Source organism: Mus caroli, chromosome 4, assembly GCF_900094665.2.
Source record: "Mus caroli chromosome 4, CAROLI_EIJ_v1.1, whole genome shotgun sequence".
NCBI lineage: Eukaryota > Metazoa > Chordata > Mammalia > Rodentia > Muridae > Mus > Mus caroli.
The window spans coordinates 93027927-93050265 of NC_034573.1; the positions used below are offsets into that span (position 1 = coordinate 93027927).

Sequence of the window (22339 nt, forward strand, 5' to 3'; positions counted from 1 at the left end):
GAAGAAAGAAAGAAAGAGGAGCTAGCTTCTTCCTTCTAATATCTTTGCTAAAGATTTCATGTTCCTCACACAGTTGGGTTGGGTGGGCACATCCTCCATGACAGTGGTTCACAACCCAGGGGTTGGGACACCTTTGGGAGGTCAAATGACCTTTTCATGGGGTCACCTAAGACCATCAGAAAACACAGATATTTACATTACAATTCATAATAGTAGCAAAATTACAGATGTGAAGTAGCAATGAAAGTAATTTTATGGTTGGGGGATCACCACAACATGAGGAACTGTATTAGTGGGTAGCAGTACTAGGAAGGTGGAGAACTACCACCCTATGAAATGTATAGGTGACCACAGAGCTATGTGTTCTTACCATAACCTGGAGGCCAGATAGCCCATCACCTCCAGAAAAAAATGTGTCCACTTGCCAGTGAGCCTGCCTTTATTTTTCTCCCCAGAAGTCTGGATAAATGCAGTTTAAGGCAGGCATATGTAAGTGTTCTGAAAGCACGGTAGCTGCTCATATGAATAAAAGACATCGCTTGTTTCATACAGGTGCTTCATAATGGAGGACAGAGGCTATCTGGTAGCTCATCCAACCCTCGTTGACCCCAAAGGTCATGCACCTCTGGAGCAGCAACACATTACCCACAAGGTATTCATTGGCCAAGAGGGTCAGTTCCATTCTGTGACAGCCTGGGGTGTGTTAAGTGACATGTGTCTTCTGTCTTGTGGCCTTGTCAGGAGCCCCTGGTAGCAAATGATATCCTGAACCATCCCAACTTTGTGAAGAAGAACTTGTGTAACAGCTTCAGTGATCGGACAGTGCAGAGATCTTACAAATTCAACACTAGCCTGGTGGTAAGCTGTGTGCAAGCGCCTGCTCCTTCGTGGACAGAATAATGCCAATTCATGTTTCATTGCCTTGGAGTCACAGAACTGTGGGCTGGGGGAAGGATTTATCACTCTCACTGTGATAATCATAGGACAAACGGTCAGGATGGGACAGGGACTGTCTGAAGGTCACAGGGTTGGTACTCTGGTTTGATTAATCCACCAACTGTATTAGTTATGGGTCCCTAGAGCAGTGGTTTTCAACCTGTGGGTTGTGACCCCTTTGGAGACTCAAATGACCTTTTCATAGGGGTAGCATATCAGGTATCTTGCATATCAAATATTTACATTACAATTTATAACAGTAGCAAATTATAGTTATGAAGTAGCTATGAAATTAATTTTATGGTGGGGGGGTCACCACAACATGAAGAACTGTATTAGAGGGTAATAGCATTAGGAAAGTTGAGAACCACTGCCCTAAAGGGATAGGATTTCTACAGTGAATATATACAGAAAGAGTAAGGTTTATTAGAACGACTTACACGCTCTGGTCCAGCTAGTCCAATAATGGCTGTCTACCAACCAGAAGGTCCAAGAATCCAGGATCTGTTCAGATCCTGAGGCTGGTTGTCTCAGCTAGTCATTAGTATATTCTGGAATTCCAAAAAAGTACATCCTAACTGCAGTGAAGGAATAGACTTGCTAGTGAAAGCAAAAGGAGAGAGAGAGAGAGAGAGAGAGCTTTCCATGTCCTTCATGAAGATATGGCCCAGAGTCAAAGTGGATCTTCCTACCTCAAAAGATGTGGAGTAAAAGTAGATATCCAGCTTAGAAGTGGATCTTCCCACTTCATATGATTTAATTAAGAAAAAAATCCCTCAGAGGTGTACCTGAGTTTTAATTAATTCCAGATGTAGTCAACTTGATGGCTAAGGCTATTGATCACACCAACCCATCTCTTTGAAGTTTCTGCTGAGGGCTGCTCCTATTCTCTGTACAAATGCCTGTGGTTCTGTGTATTCCTGTCTCCAAGATATGATTTGGCTTCCTGAATCCCAAAAGCTAGCCTACATAAGTCCTCATCACCCATCATGTTAGATGGGGACTTTTCTGGAAATCATCCTGAAAGAGCGGTTATGTTTGTTTCTGTAGCTTAGAGTATTCTTCAGAATTTGAATTGCTGCTAAGTATCTAATATATTCTTTAAATTTTGTGAATGATCTTAGCTAAAAAAGAACAACCCAAGGCCAGCCGGTGGTGGCGCATGCCTTTAATCCCAGCACTTGGGGAGGCAGAGGCAGGTGGATTTCTGAGATTGAGGCCAGCCTGGTCTACAGAGTGAGTTACAGGCCACCAAGGCTACACAGAGAAGCCCTGTCTCAAAAAACAAAAAAAATTAAAAAAATAAAAAAAAAAAAGAACAACCCTGGGTGAGGGGTGCGAGACCTAACATTCAAAAACTCATTCACAGGAAACAAGTTGTTAATTTACATAGGCATTTATGTATCTCAGTCATTAAATGTACAGTATAATTTTGAAGGCTGGAGAGATATGGCTCAGCAGTTAAAAGTACTGGCTGCTCTTCTTGGGTTTGAATTCCCAGCACCTACATGGCAGCTCACAACTGTCTGTAATTCCAATCCTCAAAGATCTAGCACCCCATACAGACATACATATAGCCAAGATATCAGTACATGTAAAATAAAAAGAAATTAATTTCTAAAGAATAAAAAAATAATAATTTGTAATATGCTGGATTAACTTGAATATCTTAAACAAAATATTATGAAGTTGACTGTGAAACACATCTCCCAGCAGGAAGGAGGAGTTTTGAAGTACCACATCCACAGCGCCACCCCGTGGACCTTACTCCACTGAGCATCACTGTTGCAATGCTCGCACAGTGTTTATATGAAAGTCTGGTTCTCTCTATGCATCTAGTTCATTTCTACAATGCCGTGGGGCAGGCAAAGCCACAAGGTTGAAGTGAAAATACTACTGAAAGGCAGGCTTTAGTTGAATGGAAATGAGGATTTCTTTGTTGTTACTTTTTAAGTTGCAGCGTGTGTGGGTGCACAGACATACATAGGACACACAGATAGAGGTTAGAAGACCACTTACAGGAGTCAGTTCTCTCTCTTAGCCATGTTGATCCGCAAGATGGAGCTCAGACTGTCAATTTGGGTTCTAGGTGCCTTCACCCACTGATCTATCTTACAGACCAGGGATAGGTAATTTCTTCTTCTTTTTTTTTTTTAAGATTTATTTATTTTATTTATACGAGTACAGTACTGTAGCTGTCTTCAGACACACCGGAAGAGGGCATTGGATCCATTACAGATGGTTGTGAGCCATCATGTGGTTTTGGGGAATTGAACTGAGGACCTCTGGAAAAGCAGTCAGTGCTCTTAACTGCTAAGCCATCTCTCCAGCCCAGTAGATAATTTCTTAACAGCTGAAGTTTTCTCCCTAAATGACATTGAAGCATTCTTGATAGTGAAGCTGTCTTAGTCAGGGTTTCTATTCCTGAACAAATATTATGACCAAGAAGCAAGTTGGGGAGGAAAGGGTTTATTTGGCTTACACTTCCATACTGCTGTTCATCACCAAGGAAGTCAGATCTGGAACTCAAGCAGGTCAGAAAGCAGGAGCTGATGCAGAGGCCATGGAGGGATTTTCATTACTGGCTTGCTTCCCATGGCTTGCTCAGTCTGCTCTCTTATAGAACCCAAGACTACCAGCCCAGAGATGGTCCCACCCACAAGAGACCTTTCCCCCTTGATCACTAATTGAGAAAATGCCTTACAGTTGGATCTTATGGAGGCATTTCCTCAACTGAAGCTCCTTTCTCTGTGATAACTCCAGCTGTGTCAAGTTGACACAAAAATAGCCAGTACAGAAGCTTTGTGCATAATAAGCCATATCACTGCATGCCCTAGCAGAGAGTGTCTTCCACACTGGACAAAACTCCTCCAGAATCCTCTCTGTGCCACAACCCTGGAATGTGGACTCCTGGTCACCAACATTTTAAGAGATGAATGACATAGACTCTGGTGTGAGTTGGAATAATTTTCCTAGGGTATCTGATACAAATGCAGAAGGATGGTTATAACATGACATTATCATACAGATTTTGAGTTTTTGTGGTGCTCCTAGAAGCTGCCCATCACATTTGCTAGCTATGGAATGAAGAAAAAAGGAGGCTTAGTTCAGTTTCAATGTTGCAGAAGCAGGAAGTCAGTCTTCTCTCAGAGAACCTTTATGTTCTGTATTTTATTCTAGGAAGCAGAAAGGTTTGTTAACCAAAAGAAACAAGTGTGCAGCTTGTAGCTAATTAGGTTTGCTTTTGAAACAAATTTACTACTCTGACAAAAGCAACTGAAAGCCCAAGTGTTCGTTCTGCCATACAGCTCAAGGGTGGCCTCTATCATGCTGGAGAAGTCAAGGACAAAGGAGACTATTATAACTGGCCACACTGCATCCACGATCAAGAGCCCGTGAGCATAGTTGCATCAACATTTTCTGCTATTCCACTCCCATTCCCCTTTGACACAGTCCAGGATCCATCTAGGGAATGGTGGTACCCACAGTGGGTTCTCTCTACTTCAACTAAGTCGAGCTAATTTCCCCACACACTAAGTGATATTAACACTAACCTACAATAATGTTATCTTTTTTTCTTATTATAAAACTAGTAGCTGGAGAGATGGCTCAGCTGTTAAGAACACGTCCTGCTCTGCCAGAGGACCTGGAAGAGTTCAATCCCTAGCACTCCCATGGCTACTCACAGCCATCTGGAACTCTAGTTCCAGGGGACCTGATGCCCTCTTCTGGCCTCTGGAGACACATGCATGGTGCACAGACACAGGCAGGCACTACAGCCATGCACATAAAATTGAAAAAGAAAAAAGCATAATAAAATTAGCTATGAAAATTTATATTTATGTAAGTATAGATGAAAAATAATATATACCAACTATTACATGAAAATTATATGGGACTGATAGAATTACCTGTAATTTTTTTTCTCATCCAAGTGAGGAAAGCAAGGTTTTTAACAAGCAATGCTCCCTAGGCCACTTTTTAAACCAAGAGATGTCTCAGTGGTCATGAGCCCTGGCTGCTCTTCCAGAGGACCTAAATTGGGTTCCCAGCACCCGGGAATCCAACACCCTATTCCAGCCTCCAAAAACACACACATATAAAAGTAAACCTTTTAAAATTACTAAAAAATGTTGAACAGTGGCCATGTGATGCTTTAATAATCACAATCTAAAGTATTCTGTCTTTTCTGCAAGAAGGCTAAGTTGCCAGGTGGTGGTGGCCCACGCCTTTAATCCTAGCAATGGAGAGGCAGAGGCAGGAGGATCTCTGAGTTCAAGGCCAGCCTGTGAGAACAAAGCAAGTTCCAGGACACCCAGGGCTACACTGAGAAACTTTGTCTTAAAACACCAAAGAGGCTGAGGCAAGTCTTTGCACTGCAGTCTTTCCTCTTTTCCACAGGGGGATTTGACGAACCTTGTACATGGCAGCCACTGTTCTAAGTACCGCCTGACAAGAATCCCAGGAACCAACGCATTTGTCGGCATCGTCAATGAGACCTGCGACTCTCTTGCCTTCTGTGCTTGCAGCATGGTGGACCGTCTCTGTCTCAACTGCCACCGGTGGGCTGGATTCTGTTCTTGGACTGTTTAATATTTTGACCAATGCCAAGCATTTGGAGCAGAAGGGGTGGGGATGTGTCCTGGGGAAGGGAAGTCCAGGTTTACAGAAGCCTTTAGATCTGTGCCGTTCCCATGACCCAGTCACCATGGCTGCCGGTTCAGGCCAAATGCTATTTAAATCTTCATCCACGGCCTCACTTTCACCGTCGACTGTAAAACTCACAAAGGATTTTTTTTAAATCTTAATCCCCTGGTGTGTGTATGATATTCTGCTGACATCTACCTCTGACTAGTAATTCTGTTTGCTTTTCAGAATGGAGCAAAATGAATGTGAATGTCCTTGTGAGTGCCCCCTGGAGGTCAATGAGTGTACTGGCAACCTCACCAATGCAGAGAACAGGTAAAAAAAAAAAAGTGATGTGATGTGTGTGTGTGTTTATGTGTGTGCCTGCATGAATTTATATTTGTATGTATGCATATACACATGTACAAATGTATGTACGTGTATAAGCTCCATGTTATTATCATGTTTTCTATAGATTTGTTTTGGGTTAAGAGTGTACAAAAGTGCTTTGTTCTAATGCGGAACCTAGTCAGTAAGCCAGATTTCAAATAATGTCTGCCTTGAGGTTCAAATAAATATGCTGTGAAGTATTAAGAATGCATTGCTATATTAAAGCTGAGGAGATGGTGAGTAAAGTTCCTGTCGTGCAAACATGCGGACTGAGTACAAGTCTCCACAGCCCTGTAAAAGCCAGGCAGTGACATGTGCCTGTAACCCTAACAATCCAGGAAGGGGCAGGAAGATTCCCAAGGGCTTACTGATCAACCAATCTAGCCAGATCATGGTGCTGTAGCTTCAGGTAGGGGTGTGTGTGTGTGTGTGTGTGTGTGTGTACGCGCACATGCATGCGCATATGAGCACATATATTATTTCTATTGTACACAAATATAAACAAATTAAGCAATCCAGTAGTTAACCCAAGGTCTCACTGAGTGGCAAAGCAACCTACACCAAATATAAAAACTCAGATTTGTCTGAGGTTATCAAGGACCTAGGTGTTTGGAATATGGGTGCCATTGACCCTAACCTCCAAACTTGTTTCCTGCATAGAAACCCAAGCTGCGAGGTTCATCAGGAGCCAGTGACATACACGGCTATCGACCCAGGCCTGCAAGATGCCCTGCAGCAGTGTGTCAACAGCAGATGTAACCAGAGGATGGAAAGTGGGTAAGAGACCTCCCTGAAAGCTGGGCGTGGTGGGACATGCCTTTAACGTAGCACTCGGGAGGCAGAGGCAGGGGAATCTGCATGAAGCCAGCCTGATCTACAAAGTGAGTCCAGCATAGCCAGGGCTACTATACAGAGAAACCCTGTATCAAGAACTGACACACACACACACAGACACACGAGAAAGAGAGAGAGAGAGAGAGAGAGAGAGAGAGAGAGAGAGAGAGAGAGAGAGACTATCTTGAGATCAGTGCTTAGCAACCCCACTGAGCCTCTGCAGCCAGTGCTTGGTTCCCTATCCTTCATGCTTTAAGGAGATGTCCTTTGTGGGGAGCTAGTATGGTTCTTACACCATGAGCCTTATGTCTCCCAGATGAAATCTTTCATTCCCGCTGGTTACAGGTCTTTGACTTTTGCTCTAGGCTGAGAAGGGCCTCTGCTGTGTGTATGAGGTCCTTTTGTTTCAATAAGCAAAGTGCAAGAGATGTTGCGAGGGATTAGGATCTGCTGGGCTTCCAAACAGGACCCAGCAGCCATCAAGGCTTCTCAGGGAAGTATTGCAGCACTCATTAATGTTTTCCCTTCTCTGAAAACAGATCTGCTCCAGGGCAGTTCTGAGAACTAACAGCCCTGTGTCCCCTGCTGCAGGCTGCTACCGTCTGGGTGTTTTGGACTAGGCATGGGGCAGAGGTGATGGCAGATCTGGAGGAGGGGATGCCCTCCCTCTGCCTCCTGGTTACCATGTGGATCAGGCAAAGCGAGGGCACGGAGGGCATGTCAGCCTCGTCGTTGGTCGGGCTGAGGAAAGGGTCACCCAGGCACTGATTGGCATGGGTTGTCATGCTACATTTAGGAGCAGGTAGCACTGCCACCAGTGTCCTTTTTTAAGAGCCTCACTATGCACGCAGCTCAGGAGACTGGCTGTTAGGAAAGCTCTTTTAAACAGACTGGCTACTCTTCTACTCTTTTCCTGTATTTTTCTATTATTTCTTCCTCTTCCAACAAAAACCAACATAATGACCACTCATGTGGGGCACGTTAGACCATAACCAAGCAACCCTGGGGCCATTGGCCTTTGATCTTCTGAGATGACTTTGAATAAGACCACACTAATTCCCACGTGGAGGTTGTAAGGTAACTCAGAGAATACTTGGCCTTCTCTCATTGTCATGTGGCCGAGAGGCATGCAATAGCCACCCCCGGGTAAAGAACTGCTCTCCCCACTTGACAAGGAAAGGGGCTTGACAGGCAGCCATTCGGAGCAGAAGTAAAGCTGGGGTCCGACTAAAGGCTAACTTACCCGCCCTCCTGCTCATACTGCTTCCTTAAACATTGTCAACCTGCCAGGGACTGTTTCGGTGTGCTGGACTGCGAATGGTGTGTGGTGGACAGTGATGGAAAGACTCACCTGGACAAATCCTACTGTGCGCCCCAGAAAGAATGCTTCGGGGGGATCGTGGGAGCCAAAAGTCCCTATGTTGATGACATGGGAGCCATCGGTATGTTGACTAGTGATCCATGGTGATTTGACTCTTGAATGCAGTTTTCTGCCTGTATCCTGGGACCAAAATTAATCATCCTCTGCCCAACTTCCCTGATTCGTTTGCCCAGTCATCCTTAGTTAAAAAAAAAGCCCAAGGCAGATAATTACCTTCAGAGCTGGCTACACACTCTGTGCCGTGAGCAGCCAACCATGCTGCCAAAGTTTGCAAGCCTGGAATTCATTCCCACGAAGCTGACTTTGAGAAACTCTGGCCTGATTTCCACATGGCTGAACTCGAGTCCGCTTGGATGTGCATCCCAGCTGTCAGAGCACAGGGCCTGCCTGGGGTGTGCTAGTTCATCCCCGAGCCTTCCCTTTCCAAGGTGGGAGGTTTCAGCTACCCACCACTGTTTAGGGCAATGAGGTCAGCAGATGCCAAGGCAGCTTAGGGTTGCTATAGCAGCTTAGGGTATGGACAAAGACACCATATGAAGAGCCCCCTGGGATCAGGTCACCAGTTCTTGAAGATACTACCAAAGAGTCTATTCATCATTGGATTTTTTTTTTCCAGTGTCTTCCCAGAATCAGCAGCATGCCCTTGCTCTTAGCTGGCAAATTTGAGTCACTGTATCTAAGTCACTAGTGAATGTAGACGATTCTCATCTTGGTATACAGTTGTGACCCCATAAACCTATTATGGGTTGAAAAAAAAATGTCAAAATGTTTTTTTAATACACTCAGCCTGCTGAATGTTAAATAACTTAACAGAACAGTTCACTGCAGCGTGCTGGTTTTTTAACCCTTGTGAGCCCAGGGCTGATTGGGAATTGCCATAACCTGCATCAAGAGAATCCCTATCTTCCATGTTACAAGCCCAAGGAGAGTTCAAGATTCCAAAGCCCAAGCCGTTTTTTACTGAATGCTTCATTACTTTTTACCATCATGACGGTGTCAAATGAGTCAAATCATCACAAATTAGGGACCATCTGTATCTTGCATTTTTTTAAGGTTTATTTATTTATTTTGTATATAGGAGTACATTGTTGTCATCTTCAGACACACCAGAAAAGGGCATCCAATTCCAAATACAGATGGTTGTGAGCCACCGTGTGCCTGCTGGGAATAAAACTCAGGACCTCTGGAAGAGTAGTCAGGGCTCTTAACAGCTGAGCCGTCTCTACAGCCCTGTACCTTGCTTTTAAATGTCTACACATTTGCCCTGACTGAAGGGCGGCTAGATTCTCTCCTATGGGGATGTGGGTTTGAGTTCTTGTGTTGCTGCTGAACCAGATAAGGGCACAGTTCACACAAATATACTCCAAAGGGGTATTGTCCGTGCTTCCAGGAGGCCACACCTCTGCAACTTGGTCTGTGAAACACAGACTTATGTACTTCATATCCCTTAGTTCATGTGTCCTTCCAAGAAGCCCACCTCACCTTTCTCTGCTAGGTGCTGTTGCCTCTTGAGGGGTAGCCAGGACTCCATCAGCAATGGCAATGCGTGTGTGTAAGCAGTTTTCATCTGTTCACTCTTTGCAGCAGCCCTTAGTATCGGTGCTCTTGCTCTGTGTAGCAACCAACATTTAAGAATCAGGAATGAAACGAAGCTTCCACTCCCACATTCTTGTGTGTCAGTGAGGAATTTAGAGCATAGCACCGCTATCCACCAAACCCTTCTGCTCTTCTCCTTTCCCTCCCACCACGCTTGCTCCATGCCCACCTCTCCCTGCACTTGTGAGATGCTGACACGACACATCCATTCACTTCTTCTCTGCAGGTGATGAGGTGATCACACTAAACATGATTAAGAGTGCTCCGGTGGGCCCTGTGGCCGGAGGCATCATGGGCTGCATCATGGTGCTGGTCCTTGCCGTGTATGCTTACCGCCACCAGATCCATCGCCGCAGCCACCAGCACATGTCACCTCTTGCTGCTCAAGGTGAGTGCAGAAAGCCTCTTGGAGGTTGTTGAGCAGCGATTTGACTAGGCCTCTCAGAAATCATAGAGCAGCGTGACATCTGATGTCCCCAAAGCCTGCTTTCTAACTTAGTGTCTAAATTCCACATGCCCCATTTTGATTACCCAGAAAATACCAGGCTCTTTCCAGATGCTGCCGACATCCTCATCCCTCACATACTCTGTGGCCTACTTGAACTGGGCAGCTAGGGTGCTGACCAACAGTGTGTCAGCATGCTGCCCTTGCAGGTCTGAACCCAAGCGAATCAGAGACCTCCAGATCATTATGAGCAAGAATTTGAATCTATCCAATTGCCTTCCTGTACATTAGAATAATCAGATCTTTCCAAACAGAATAAATCATCGAAGCAAACTATAAAAAAGTTGGCCTATATTCGTGACCTTGTTGCCAGAGTCTTGAGTCTGCCATCTGTACTCAAAGCCAGTCCCACCCTTCCCGAAGTCCCCAGAGATATGTCAGCCTGCCCTTTGTGAAAGTAAACTCAACTCACAGTTGTCCTGTCCACTTAACTCAGCTTGTAGGACTAGTGACAAGTTGGTGTTAGATGTTGCTATGACAACAGACCTGACACAGCATAGCCACAAAGAGAGGTATACCTGCTTGACAGTTGGCTAGACTCAGGGTGGCCGCATCCAGTGTGGCCTTGCACCTGTATGCAGCTCTGCAGCCTTTTCAACGGCTCAGCCAGTAATGCTTCAGACCCACTTCTGCTTAAGCACTTGATAGAAGATTAACAATGAACTGGCCTCCACCCGTTTCTTCTTCCTCCAGAACACGATTCTAGATGCTCTTCCCTTATTCTCTTGTTCTTCCTTTGTCTCTGCCCACCCATGTAACAGACAGAGGCATCTGTTCATTCTCTTGCAAGCTCATTATTTTATTTTATTTTATTTTATTTTATTTTATTCTATTCTATTTTATTCTATTTTATGAGGGGCTGGAGATAGAACCCAGCACACTTGAGGAGAGCTTTCTACCACTCTCCTCCATCCTCTGCCCTGAACTCATTCTTGACGGAATGCTGTCACCTAGCCATCAAACCAGCACTCAGCAGGGTATTAAAGCCCATGGTTTTGTTTGATTAAATAGTCATGTTTCTCTCTTTCTAATGATGGACAGAAATGTCAGTGCGTATGTCCAACCTGGAGAATGACAGAGATGAAAGAGACGATGACAGTCATGAAGACAGAGGCATCAGTGAGTATCTGCCACCCCCTGTCTCGTGTGTCAGCGGGAGGCTAATCCAAAATAAATATTCTTTCTTATGTCCTTTTGGCTTGTATTAAAATTTCAGAAGCTTTGACATGGTAGATTTTTCCCTCCCCTTTTCACTAGGAATAGATGCGGGTCTCTGCTTTGTTTCAGAATATCTCAAAAGCCTTTGGGGGGGGGGGTGTTATCTTTTACACTTTCTTTGACCTAAAGCCTCTCCCCCATGACTTTTCCAACATGTTGTTTTAGAAAGAGAACTTTCTAGAAAAAAATTATTTTTAGTCCCCTAATTAGCGTACATATCTCAGAGTAATGGGGAAGTGCTTGCTTTCTTAAAAGAGACTTCTGTTGATGTTGAAATCCCATGGCCTTTAGCTGCCTAGACGTTAGCCTGCTGGTGCGTGCTGGAGATAAGCAGCTGACTGCCCCTCCCTGCATCAGCCCTAAGCCAGCTTCCCCCGCCCCCATCCTTAGGATTCTTTAAAAAAATTATTTATTCTAATTTCTGAAAGACTAACCCTTCCAACAAGTGAGTGAGTGGGCATGCTCAGTGCAAGGGGGTTGAACAATGAAGGCACTGGCACAGGAATGACATTAATTGTCCGTGACGTCCTGCAGTCAGCAACACCCGGTTCATAGCTGCAGTCATGGAGCGACACGTACACAGTCCAGAAAGGAGGCGACGCTACTGGGGCCGCTCGGGAACTGAAAGTGATCATGGTAAGATCTGGTCTCTGGCATTCGAGCTCCCGGAGGCCTGGGCTATGCTGTGGGAGGCGGGCACAGACTGGCTCTCCCTTTCTCCTGTTCTGTTTGTAAGCTAATTTATTTTGACATAGTCTCCCCAAAGGATACACCCAAGCATGACATGGTTTGAGAAAAGTGTCAAGCTAAAGGGCCCTGACCACACAGATTGCTTTCAAGTTTTTCTCCATCGAGAAGGTGGGGGCTGGTGAGATGGCTCAGTGGGTAGAGATTCTTGCAGCCTGATGACCTGAGTTCAATCCATGGAATCCACATGACAGAAGGAACGAGCTGATTTCCCCAAGTTACCTCTGACTGCCCCACACCACAGTGTACAGGCACACATACACAGATAAGTGTACATTTTTTTTCCTTCTCTATATAGCTTTAGCTGTCCTGGAATTCACTTTGTAGGCCAGGCTGGCCTTGAATTCATCGAGACCTTTTTGACACTTATTTCATATCTGTAACCAAATACCCGGTGCAAACAACTTCAGGGAGGAATTATTCCTTTGGCTCAAGGTTAAGAGGTTCAGTTTGGTTGCTAAGCAACCATATGTATGGCTTAGGCCTATATCTTGAGTAAATCATCATAGTGGCAGGGGCAATCGTAGAAGACAGCTATGACCATCCTAGCCGGGGTGGATGGAGTCGGGGGCACACACCAGAAAATAGTCAGGGTAATATAAATCAGGAGCAATCATCAATGACCCACTTCCTTCATCCAGGTCTCATCTCCCAGAGTTCCCAGAACTTTCCAAAATAATGTTTCTAATGGGGTGTATATGTGTGTCTGTCACTAAAGGTGTGGTCCCTTAGGTCCCAGGACCTCCTGTTGCTGGTGGGCCAGTGTCAGTATCATACTCTTGGGTCCTAGACAAATCTAGGCTGTCTTCTAGCATTGTCCATCCCCATCTCTGGCCATGTCTTCCAGGCTCAAAAGCTTTGATTAAGAACAACCATTTGGGATAGTATTGGAAATGTAATTGAGGAAATTATGTAATAAAAATATTTAAAAAAAAAAAAAAAAAAAAAAAAGAACAACCATTTGCACTGACCCATGTCTTGGGAAGTCCCACGTCCTCTCTCAAACATCAGCCACAGTGCAGGGCTTCTCACATTCTTGGTGTCTCGTTGCTTATTGTCTCTGGAACAGCAGGTGTGTCAGGTCTGAGCCTCACTGCCACTATCAACCAAAAACAGAACCCAAGGAAAAGAATGCTTTTATGGTTAAAGCTAGCTAAGTCTTTGAATATGCTTAGATAATTACTTAAACCTTTTTTTAAAAAACTTGGCTTTTCCCACACCTATCCTGAAAAGAACACTGTATCTCTATTTGTATGCAAAAAGCACAGAAGATGACATCGCTCCAAGCAACCAATAGTCCCCTGACACCACCTCAGGGATGCAATCATCCCTTGGATGATGTGAGATGCTGCAGCCCAGCCTGGTAAATCAGAGGCTGTGTATTGAGCTTTGAATGACATTGTTCCCACAGACTAAATAGAACCTTCGGGTTTCTATGGAGAACAGAGGCAGAACTTAAATTTTTCAGTTTCTTGGCTTCCTGCCTCCCCTATCCCCCCCACCCCACCCCCAACAAAAGAATCCTTTGAGCCTGCGTAAGTTCTTCTGCGAGGTCATCCTGTGCCTTCTCTTTTGAATACTAAAGCAGGTTCCAGGGCTACTAAAGTTCAGCAGAAATAATTTCTTATTCAGCAGAAACACCAGCTCTCAGCTCTCCCTCTCCCGTGGCATCCATACCAAATTAGGATCTGGAGTAACGATGTGTTTCCCAGTTCCTTCCACTGTCTTGGTGATATAGCACGAAGCAGCAGCTTAGGTAAAGTGCCCCGTGAAGTATGAGTACCTGAGCCAGTGAGGCAGCAAAGGACTCACAGTCGCTCACCTCTCACTAATTGGATTTCTATTATCCCCAAGGAATAAAAAAAAATAGTTTCTCATGCAGACAGAATACACCACCAAAGAAAGTGCAAAGTGTTGATGGCGCCCAGATCTAAAATACATCATTAAATCAATGGAGCCTAACAATAGGCTGTCGTATCCTTGAACCTATACAGCATGACACCAAAAGTGACCCATCAAGTGGATGGCCCTGTCATGCCAGCAGGATAAAGTCTACATGCACATTAAGGGAGAAAATAGAATTGATTGTTTTGTCAACATGGTTCTGAGTGGTGGTCCCCTGTGTCATACCTGTACTGGGCGTGTCCTGTGCACTGGACAATGTGGGGCTGGGGGACACCCTCGAGGCAAGAATGAGTTCACTTTAGAGTCTATCGCCTCTTGTTGAGACTCTAGCGAGCTATTTTAGTCCTTAGTTTCCTGATTCTTAAAAGTAGAATAGCCAGCTGTGATAATACACATCTAATCCCAGAACTCTAGATGCGGGGACAGGCAGATCCTGTGATGTGGAGGCTAACCTGATCTACTCCTCAGCAAGTTCCAGGCCAGCCAGGGCTACACAGGGACACTCTGTCTCAAATAAATACATACATAAATAACAGGAATAAAATTTCTACCTGGTAAAGTCTTTGAGAAGATTAAAGGGCATGGGACGGTGGGAGTGGTGGGCTCAGGCTTATACCTGTGCTCTCCCCTCCCTACTAATACTCTAAGGGAACCCAGAAATGACGCATAGATGTGTTCCTAGATCCATAGATGGGGGAAGGAGAGAGACTCCTGGAGTGAACAAAGGAGAAAGGGAAAGTAGTTCATGATCCGAGGAAGGGCTGGAGCTCAGGAAAAAGCAGTGCCAGGATTCTATGTTATGCTGAATGTGTGTGTGTGTGTGTGTGTGTGTGTGTGTGTGTGCGTGTGTGTGCACACACGCATGCGTATGCTAGAGTGCTAAACACCTAGGTCCCTGGTAAGCTGCGTAGTGATGGTGTTCCTAGAATGAAAATTTGCTATTGCTTGGAAACTTGTTAGAGATAGTCCATGAGGACATGTTTTAAAGCGTAAGGCTTTTTACCTTTGGTGCTGGGAATGAAAACTACAACCTGGTACATGCTAGGCAAATACTCTGTGTTGAGAATACCCCAACCCCACTTTCATCAATATCCTAAGACAACTTAAAAGTGTTTGTTCTTGTCGGCAGCATATGAGCCTTTCAAGTTGAGCTACTTACTAAACAGCATTGTAACCGTGCGTCTGTCGCTTTGTCTCATATTTCTCTTGAAAACAGCAAGTTCTGTCTGGTATCTACTGGCTTATTTTTAAGTTGAAAAATGGCAGCCAGCATGTGTTTATTTGCTCCTTGTGAGTTTATATTGCTGTTACTTCCTCATTAGAAACTCCACAACCAAGTTTAGACAAATAATTTTTCCATGCGTGTGTATGTACGTGTATGTGTGCGTGTGTGTGTGCGATCGCTAGGCAACCATTTCTTTTTGAAAATGGGATTTCTCCCTCATCCTTGGCAGTTCCCAAGTTACTTTTTTTCCAAGACAAATGATGAACGAAAGAAAACCTAGTCAAAAGCAGACATAGTCTGGAACTACCCTCCTGAAGTTACTGCCTGTGGCCACTAGATGGCGAGTGAGTCCCTGAAGGAACCTTGCGTTTTCCCAAGTAGCAGTGTCTCGGGAAGTGGAACGTAAACACATAAGCAGAATGCCAAACTACAGAAGCCAAGTTTGGTCTTCTGTTCCTCGTGGGTGCCTGGGCTCATTCCTAAAGTGTGGCTCTTACTTGAGGCGATCTCCATAGATGCTTTTCTACATATGCCTTTGCAATTGCTGCCAGAGTCCTTTGTGTTCAGATAGCATTTTTTTCCGTGATCCCTCGCAGTTCTCCGTACACAGCACAACTGCCTGGCATCGAGTAAATGGTTATTTGTTGGATGAGAAAATGTGTCTGTGGGCTGAGGAGAAGGCTCTGTGGTTTGCAAAGCGCTTGCTGCACAAGGGGTGAGGACCTGAGTTTCCATAGAACCTACACAAAGCCAGGCACAATAGCCCCATCTATAAGCCCAGAGTTCTTTCCCATCGTCAAATGGGAGGTGGAGATGGGAGAATCCCCGGGAGCTTGTGGGAGGGCTAGACTGGTGTATACAGCAGCAAATGAGACCCTACCTCTAACAAAGGAGGAGGTAAGGACCAACACTAGAGATTGTCCTTTGACCTCCACACGTACACACCCATTCTCACACGACAACCACATACACCCACAAAAGCAGGCTTAAAGAGAAAGAAAAGGGCGTGCATTGTTTCACCTGGTGCTCTGCCACTGGCTGTGCCCTGAGGATTCCCATTCATGTAATTAAATACTCGGAAAGTGTGGAGTGAATGAATCGTGTCGGTGCACACTTCTCATCACTTGCAGATGCTGGGAGAAGCCATCTGAGAGGGAAACTATATTTTTGGCTCACAGTTTCACAAGTCTCAGTCTGTGCTTAGCCAACCATCATGCTATTCCTGGGCCCCGGCCAAGCAAACAGTGATGGCCTCCTGGTGGGTGAGGTACATCTTTCCAGGTCGAGTCTCCAGGTCCATACTTCCTCTAACTGGACCCCACCACCTACTTCCCACCTCCTCCTACTAATGCTGCATGGTTTGAATCTATCCAGGGATCAGTCCACAGATGAGGTTGGAGCCATCTTGGTTGAGCCCCTTCCCAAAGCACAATAAACAATATCCAAGCCTCCAACACAAGAGCCTCTGGGGAAATCTCTAATCCAAACACAATGAGGCAAATAGTTATAGAATATCTCTGGACTAAAAACTATGGAATAGGAAAAAATGGATTTCCAAATCTTCCTCATTATATGAGACTAGTGTTTGGCGTGCTAGGGAAAGCTACAGGGAACAGAAAACACATGGATGTCATTACTTGGGGAGTTATAGTGTGTGAAGGCTTGCTTGTTTTGAGAGTTTGGGGGACTGATCCTAAAGCCTTGTATATGCCAAGCAAGTGTTTCCCACTGAGGTATCTTCCTGGCCCTTTTTAACTTTATTTTGAGACAGAATCTAAGTTGCTCAAGTTGGCCTTCAAGTTGCTCTGTAGCCCAGACCAGCCTTGAACCTGTATCTTCCTGCCTCCGTTTCTAAGATGCCTTTACAGATCTGTACCTGCGGACCTGGCTGGTTTTGCTGTGAAGTATCTCCTTTGGGTGAGGCACTGTGTTCAATGCTAGGAGTGCAGAGGCAGCAAATAAGAAATATTGGCTAGCCAGGCAAAGCAGTGACCATCTTTAACCCCAGCATGTGAAGCACAGCAGGAGGATTTTGGGCTATTTAGTGAGTTCCGGGCTAGCCTGGGTTATGTAGCAAGACCATATCTCCAAAAATAATAAACCAAAACAATGGGGTAATCTGTCAACAAAGAACCTGTTTTCAGTATAATATGGTAATCACAGAATGCCATGCAGAGTGATAAAGGAACACCAAACCCAGGTGGCTTGGAAGACCTGAGGCAGGTCGGGGGATGGGCATGGAAGACTTACTGGAGAAGACCTAAGGCACAGAGAAGCATTAAGCATAGCAGTAGGATCTGAGAAGGTGGGAACTTACACTGGGTTTGCTAAATAAATGATCAGTCCCTTACTGTGGCACTTGGAAGTGACCAGAGATGAGATCCACCTGGGTGGCATCTAGGCAAACAGCTTAAATGCTTTGCTAATTGACACCCTTCTTGATATGCAAAGGACAGTGTGGTTTGGACATATGTCTAGCATCTTTCAAGAGTCTGGTCTCCCATCTCACAATGTAGTCTTAGCCCTGCCCTCTATCACTTAAACGTGGATAAAGGTGTCACTGTTTCCTCGACCACTGAATCTAGAAACCTGGGCCATCTACAGGGATGTCAAGCCCTCTAACCCCTTTACCTGGTAGGTCCATTTGGCCCCAAGCTCTCTGCTTCTTCCCAGGAACAACGTCTTGATGTTAGGTGCTTCTCCACCTTTAAGCGCTATTACTGTCCACCATGGACTTGAGGTCTGGGATGCAGCCTCCAATTCTCTGAGTACCTGGCTTCTGCTCAGATTGTATTGACAAGTGTCAATACACCCCCCAGTACCTGCCACTAAGTGCTGGTGGTTTCAACTAGCATTTTCAGCCTAGCCTCAACCTCCCTACCCAGCAAGCAGCCTTGCCTGCTTTCCCCAGGCCCAGCTTTTTACCATTTCCCCAAGGTAGCCAATCCTTTTTAAGGCAGTGGTTCTCAACCTTCCTAAGGCTGCAACCCTTTAATACAGTTCCTCATGTTGTGGTGACCCCCAACCATAAAATTATTGTATTGCTACTTCATAACTGTAATTTTGCTACTGTTGTGAATCATAATGTAAATATCTGATAAGAGACCCCCAAATGTCCCTCTAAAGGATGATGACCCTGTATGTGTGTCTGTGTGTGTACACCAGGCTCTCAGCATCAAGATGGTCCCAAACAAGTCATGCTTTGGTGACACTAGGGGATTCCCCAGGTCTCCTCTGCCATCATACTGACTCGAGTTATAGCCAGTTGCCTTACTATAGAACCACCCATACCTGGTTGCCTAGCAACCTCTACAATCGGCCCTGTCCCACTTTCCCATATCCTTCAGTGGGCTGTGCAGTGACTTCCTTTGTCTCTTGTTTGCCCTTTCAACCATCCTCCAAACTGCCAGTAGGTCTCTCTGACCACAGGCTATTCATGGCTGGCCATTTATAGGGAGACCGTGTGCCTATTGTCTATGCCAGCATACACATCATGCAATAATTCTAATTTACCTGTCCACCTCTCACGTCCCTGCAGTCCAGCTACTTTCTAACACATGTCCAAGGCGTGCAGTAGAGGAATCACTTCACAGCTCCTTGCTTCTGGGGCTGGCCTCCGTCTCCTTCCTTGGATCACTTCGCCAAAGTCTTACTCACCCATTTAAAGTGGGGTGACCCCTCCTCATTCCTTTAGTCAGGATCAGTTAGTCCACCTTGCTTTCAGGGGAACCTCACCACTATCGTTCACCATGCTCTACATTCGAGGAAGCATCTCTCCTACTCAATTTGAGTCGCTAAGGAAGGGAGATAGTCTATTTCACTTGTCACCCCCTACCCTAATGTGGCCCACAGTAAAAGAGTGAGCCAGTGGCCTGCGCTCTTGCCTGTCTCAAACACTGGTGGCTTATCTCCCTCTGCGGGATCAAGATTTTGGCTGGGAAGTACCTCAAGTCACTTAGCAGAGTGACCTGTACCTAAGAGATGCCCAGTGAACACCCTCTGCATGGGGTTGCTCAACAATTCTCCCCGCTTTATGAGTTATGTTTTACTAAGGACCTAGACTTGCCTTTATTACATTTGCACAGAGCAGGCATTTTCAACCACACCGTGCATCCTGCTTGGCTGAATGCAAGCACATCAATTTTGCACTCACAAATGTGACTAGTCCCTACCCATGGGTGAGGGCTGATTGACACTGAGGCGCCCAGAAACTATTAATGAGCTGTCACTTCTCAAAACAGTTAGAAGAGGTTTGTGTGGTTTTTTTTTTTCTTCAATATTTAAAAACATGTCATGGTTCTTGGAAAGGACCCCTTTGATCAACTAAGGTATTTTCTTTTAAAACATGTATTACTTAGAATACTGAAAGAGATGAATCTTTAAACACAGTGAGCCGGCTCACACAGAGAATCGTTGATTCCTTTCTAGGTGTTCTGGCTTAGATGGAAATTTGATGTTTCATTACGTGCTAGAACCTTGGATCAGTTCCTTCCATTCTCTGGCCACCTCCCTACTACAGTGGGCTTTGAGAGCCTAGCTGTTAAGCTGGAATCACTGACCTGTGTTTTGCTGGAGACATGTGCCAGGATGATACCTACAGATAACTGGGTGTATGGGGTGATTTCACAGTGGGGCTGTCAGGCCTGGCGGGTTGGAGTAATGACTCTTGTTTCTCCCCCTACTTTCTCTGCTGTTTAATATGGTTGTATATTTATGGTTAATCATTTTTAGGAAAAACAAGCAAACCCTGTTTTCTCTAGCTCTCCATAACATCAAAATACTTCAGCATCTGCTGGTGATGTGCAGATGTTGGCACCTAAGTGTTGCTAGCACTGGGCTGCACGCCCATCTTAGCCAGTCTGGTCTGTGTCCTGAGGCCATGTTGTTCCTTTTCTAGGGTACAGCACCATGAGCCCACAGGAAGACAGTGAGAACCCTCCATGCAACAATGACCCTTTGTCAGCTGGGGTGGACGTAGGGAACCATGATGACGACTTGGACCTGGACACCCCGCCTCAGACTGCAGCCCTGCTGAGCCACAAGTTCCACCACTACCGCCCACACCACCCAAATCTCCATCACAGCCACCACCTGCAGGCGGCTGTGACAGTGCACACTGTGGATGCTGAGTGCTAACAACCCTCTCGCCTCCCGGAGCAGAGTGGCCCTGCGTGACACAGAATGCTCTGCGAAGAAATGAGCCTGCATACGGCCCTGTCATGTGGCATGAGCCGGCATACAGCCCTGTCACGTGACGCACTTCGTCCAGTGTGGTTCCACTGGTTTGCTGCCCGCTGGCTTGTTGAAAAACTGGAACCACAAAGTCCTGTTTGTGGGGATCTGATGCTGGTTCTGTGACAGAGGGGGAGCCTGATGAACTGACCTGCCATGATGGAATGGGACAGTAGGCACACCGCCAACACAAACAAACATAGGGGGAACTGAGCCAGAGGAGTGCTCCCAGCACCAGAAGCACTCAGTCCCTTAACTGGAAGAAAGCTGGAGCCGAGGCCCATGAACATGGCACGCCAGATGCCACCAGCCGCTGGACGAACTCCCGTGTTTCCTAGCGGTACCTAGACACCACCATAACTGTACAGAGCTCACCTTGGGCTCTAAACGATGCATCTCAAAATTTCTAAGTAAAGGATTATTTTTCTACTATTTATTGAACTTTCAAACTTTGTGGGAGGGGAAAGGAACTGAGAGATTCTCGGCCTTCACCCTGGCTGTTGTGTGCGATGTGGTTCTCTGATTAAGGAGTTGTGTTTCTTATTTAACTGGTGATCTGCCCACTGCCCTCATCCACAAAACAAACAAACAAACAAACAAACAAACAAGGAAGGAAGGAAAGGGAAAGGAAAGGAAAGGAAAGGAAAGGAAAGGAAAGGAAAGGAAAGGAAAGGAAAGGAAAGAAATTGGGGAAATGAAGAAATCTTTCTCTGGCTTATTTACGTCACTTCCTAGAAAAAAATGTCATCTGTGATAGTGTCCCCTCTTTCGAGGGGCAGTGATCTAAGATGTTTTCAAAGAAACTTCATTCCTTTAGAATTCATTTCCACCTCCCATGTGATGGTTTTCCTTAGGTTTCTACGAAATCTACTATTATAACCGTAGCCTTCCAGTTTAGGGAGGCATGGGTTTATTCTCTTTGTTTTAAAGACTATAAATTTTAAGATGTCTTCTTTTTCACTCTGAGAATATAAAACAGGTAAAGGGAGACATTTTAAAATTGTGAAATTGTGGTTCTTAAAAGATTTCTTTTGAAATCACAGCTCCAAGCTGCTGCCACGGATCCACCAAACTGCTTTTGGCTTCTACGGGGCTTCATCAAATGGCTACTCGGACGTGGGGCATTGGGATTTTAAAGTAGTGTTCTAATTCCAGTGGTGTCTCTTAGATCCACGCTTTGTGATTCAAATATGTTATGAAGATGTTCTTTGCGCCGTGTGTGTGTAAATCTCCCTTTATATATAGTTGGAAAAAAATCACCAAATAATGTTTTAATGATAGGGTATCATGATATACTGTAAAAAATAAAAATTGGGTCCTCAGCACTACAGAAAGTAAACTATATATGTGCTCCCTGGAAAGCCCTTCATACTGTGTATAAAGTTGCAGTCTAGTGAAATAAACTGTATGCAATGGACAGTCAAGGGGCTGCTGGTATTGGACGTGCTGTTTCTTACCCTGCGGTCTAGACATCTTTCCAATGCTCTAAACCATTTCAGGCCTCTTGACCATCTCAAACGCACAAAGGAATGTGAGGATATTGATATGCTAAAAGAAAGAACAAACATAGGAGCCTGATATAGCTGTCTCCTGAGAGGCTCTGCCAGTGCCGGACAAATACAGAAGTGGATGCTCACAGCCATCCATTGGACTGAGCACAGAGTCCCCAATGAAGGAGCTAGAGAAAGGACCTAAGGAGCTGAAGGGGTTTGCAGCCCGATAGGTGGAACAATACTATGAACTA

At 45.3% G+C, this 22339-nt stretch overlaps 1 protein-coding gene across 1 annotated transcript in view; it reads left to right on the top strand.

Moving 5' to 3' along the window:
* Cachd1 (cache domain containing 1) overlaps positions 1-22019 on the top strand; it is a 220649-nt gene extending 198630 nt beyond the window's left edge. The window contains exons 18-27 of the mRNA XM_021160262.2: positions 553-652; positions 742-858; positions 5338-5498; positions 5812-5898; positions 6613-6729; positions 8077-8228; positions 9990-10151; positions 11310-11387; positions 12021-12122; positions 20261-22019. Of these exons, the coding sequence (XP_021015921.1) occupies positions 553-652; positions 742-858; positions 5338-5498; positions 5812-5898; positions 6613-6729; positions 8077-8228; positions 9990-10151; positions 11310-11387; positions 12021-12122; positions 20261-20499 (1315 nt within the window). The 3' untranslated portion in view covers positions 20500-22019. The remainder of the gene's footprint in view (positions 1-552; positions 653-741; positions 859-5337; positions 5499-5811; positions 5899-6612; positions 6730-8076; positions 8229-9989; positions 10152-11309; positions 11388-12020; positions 12123-20260) is intronic.
* Positions 22020-22339: the final 320 nt, after the last annotated feature.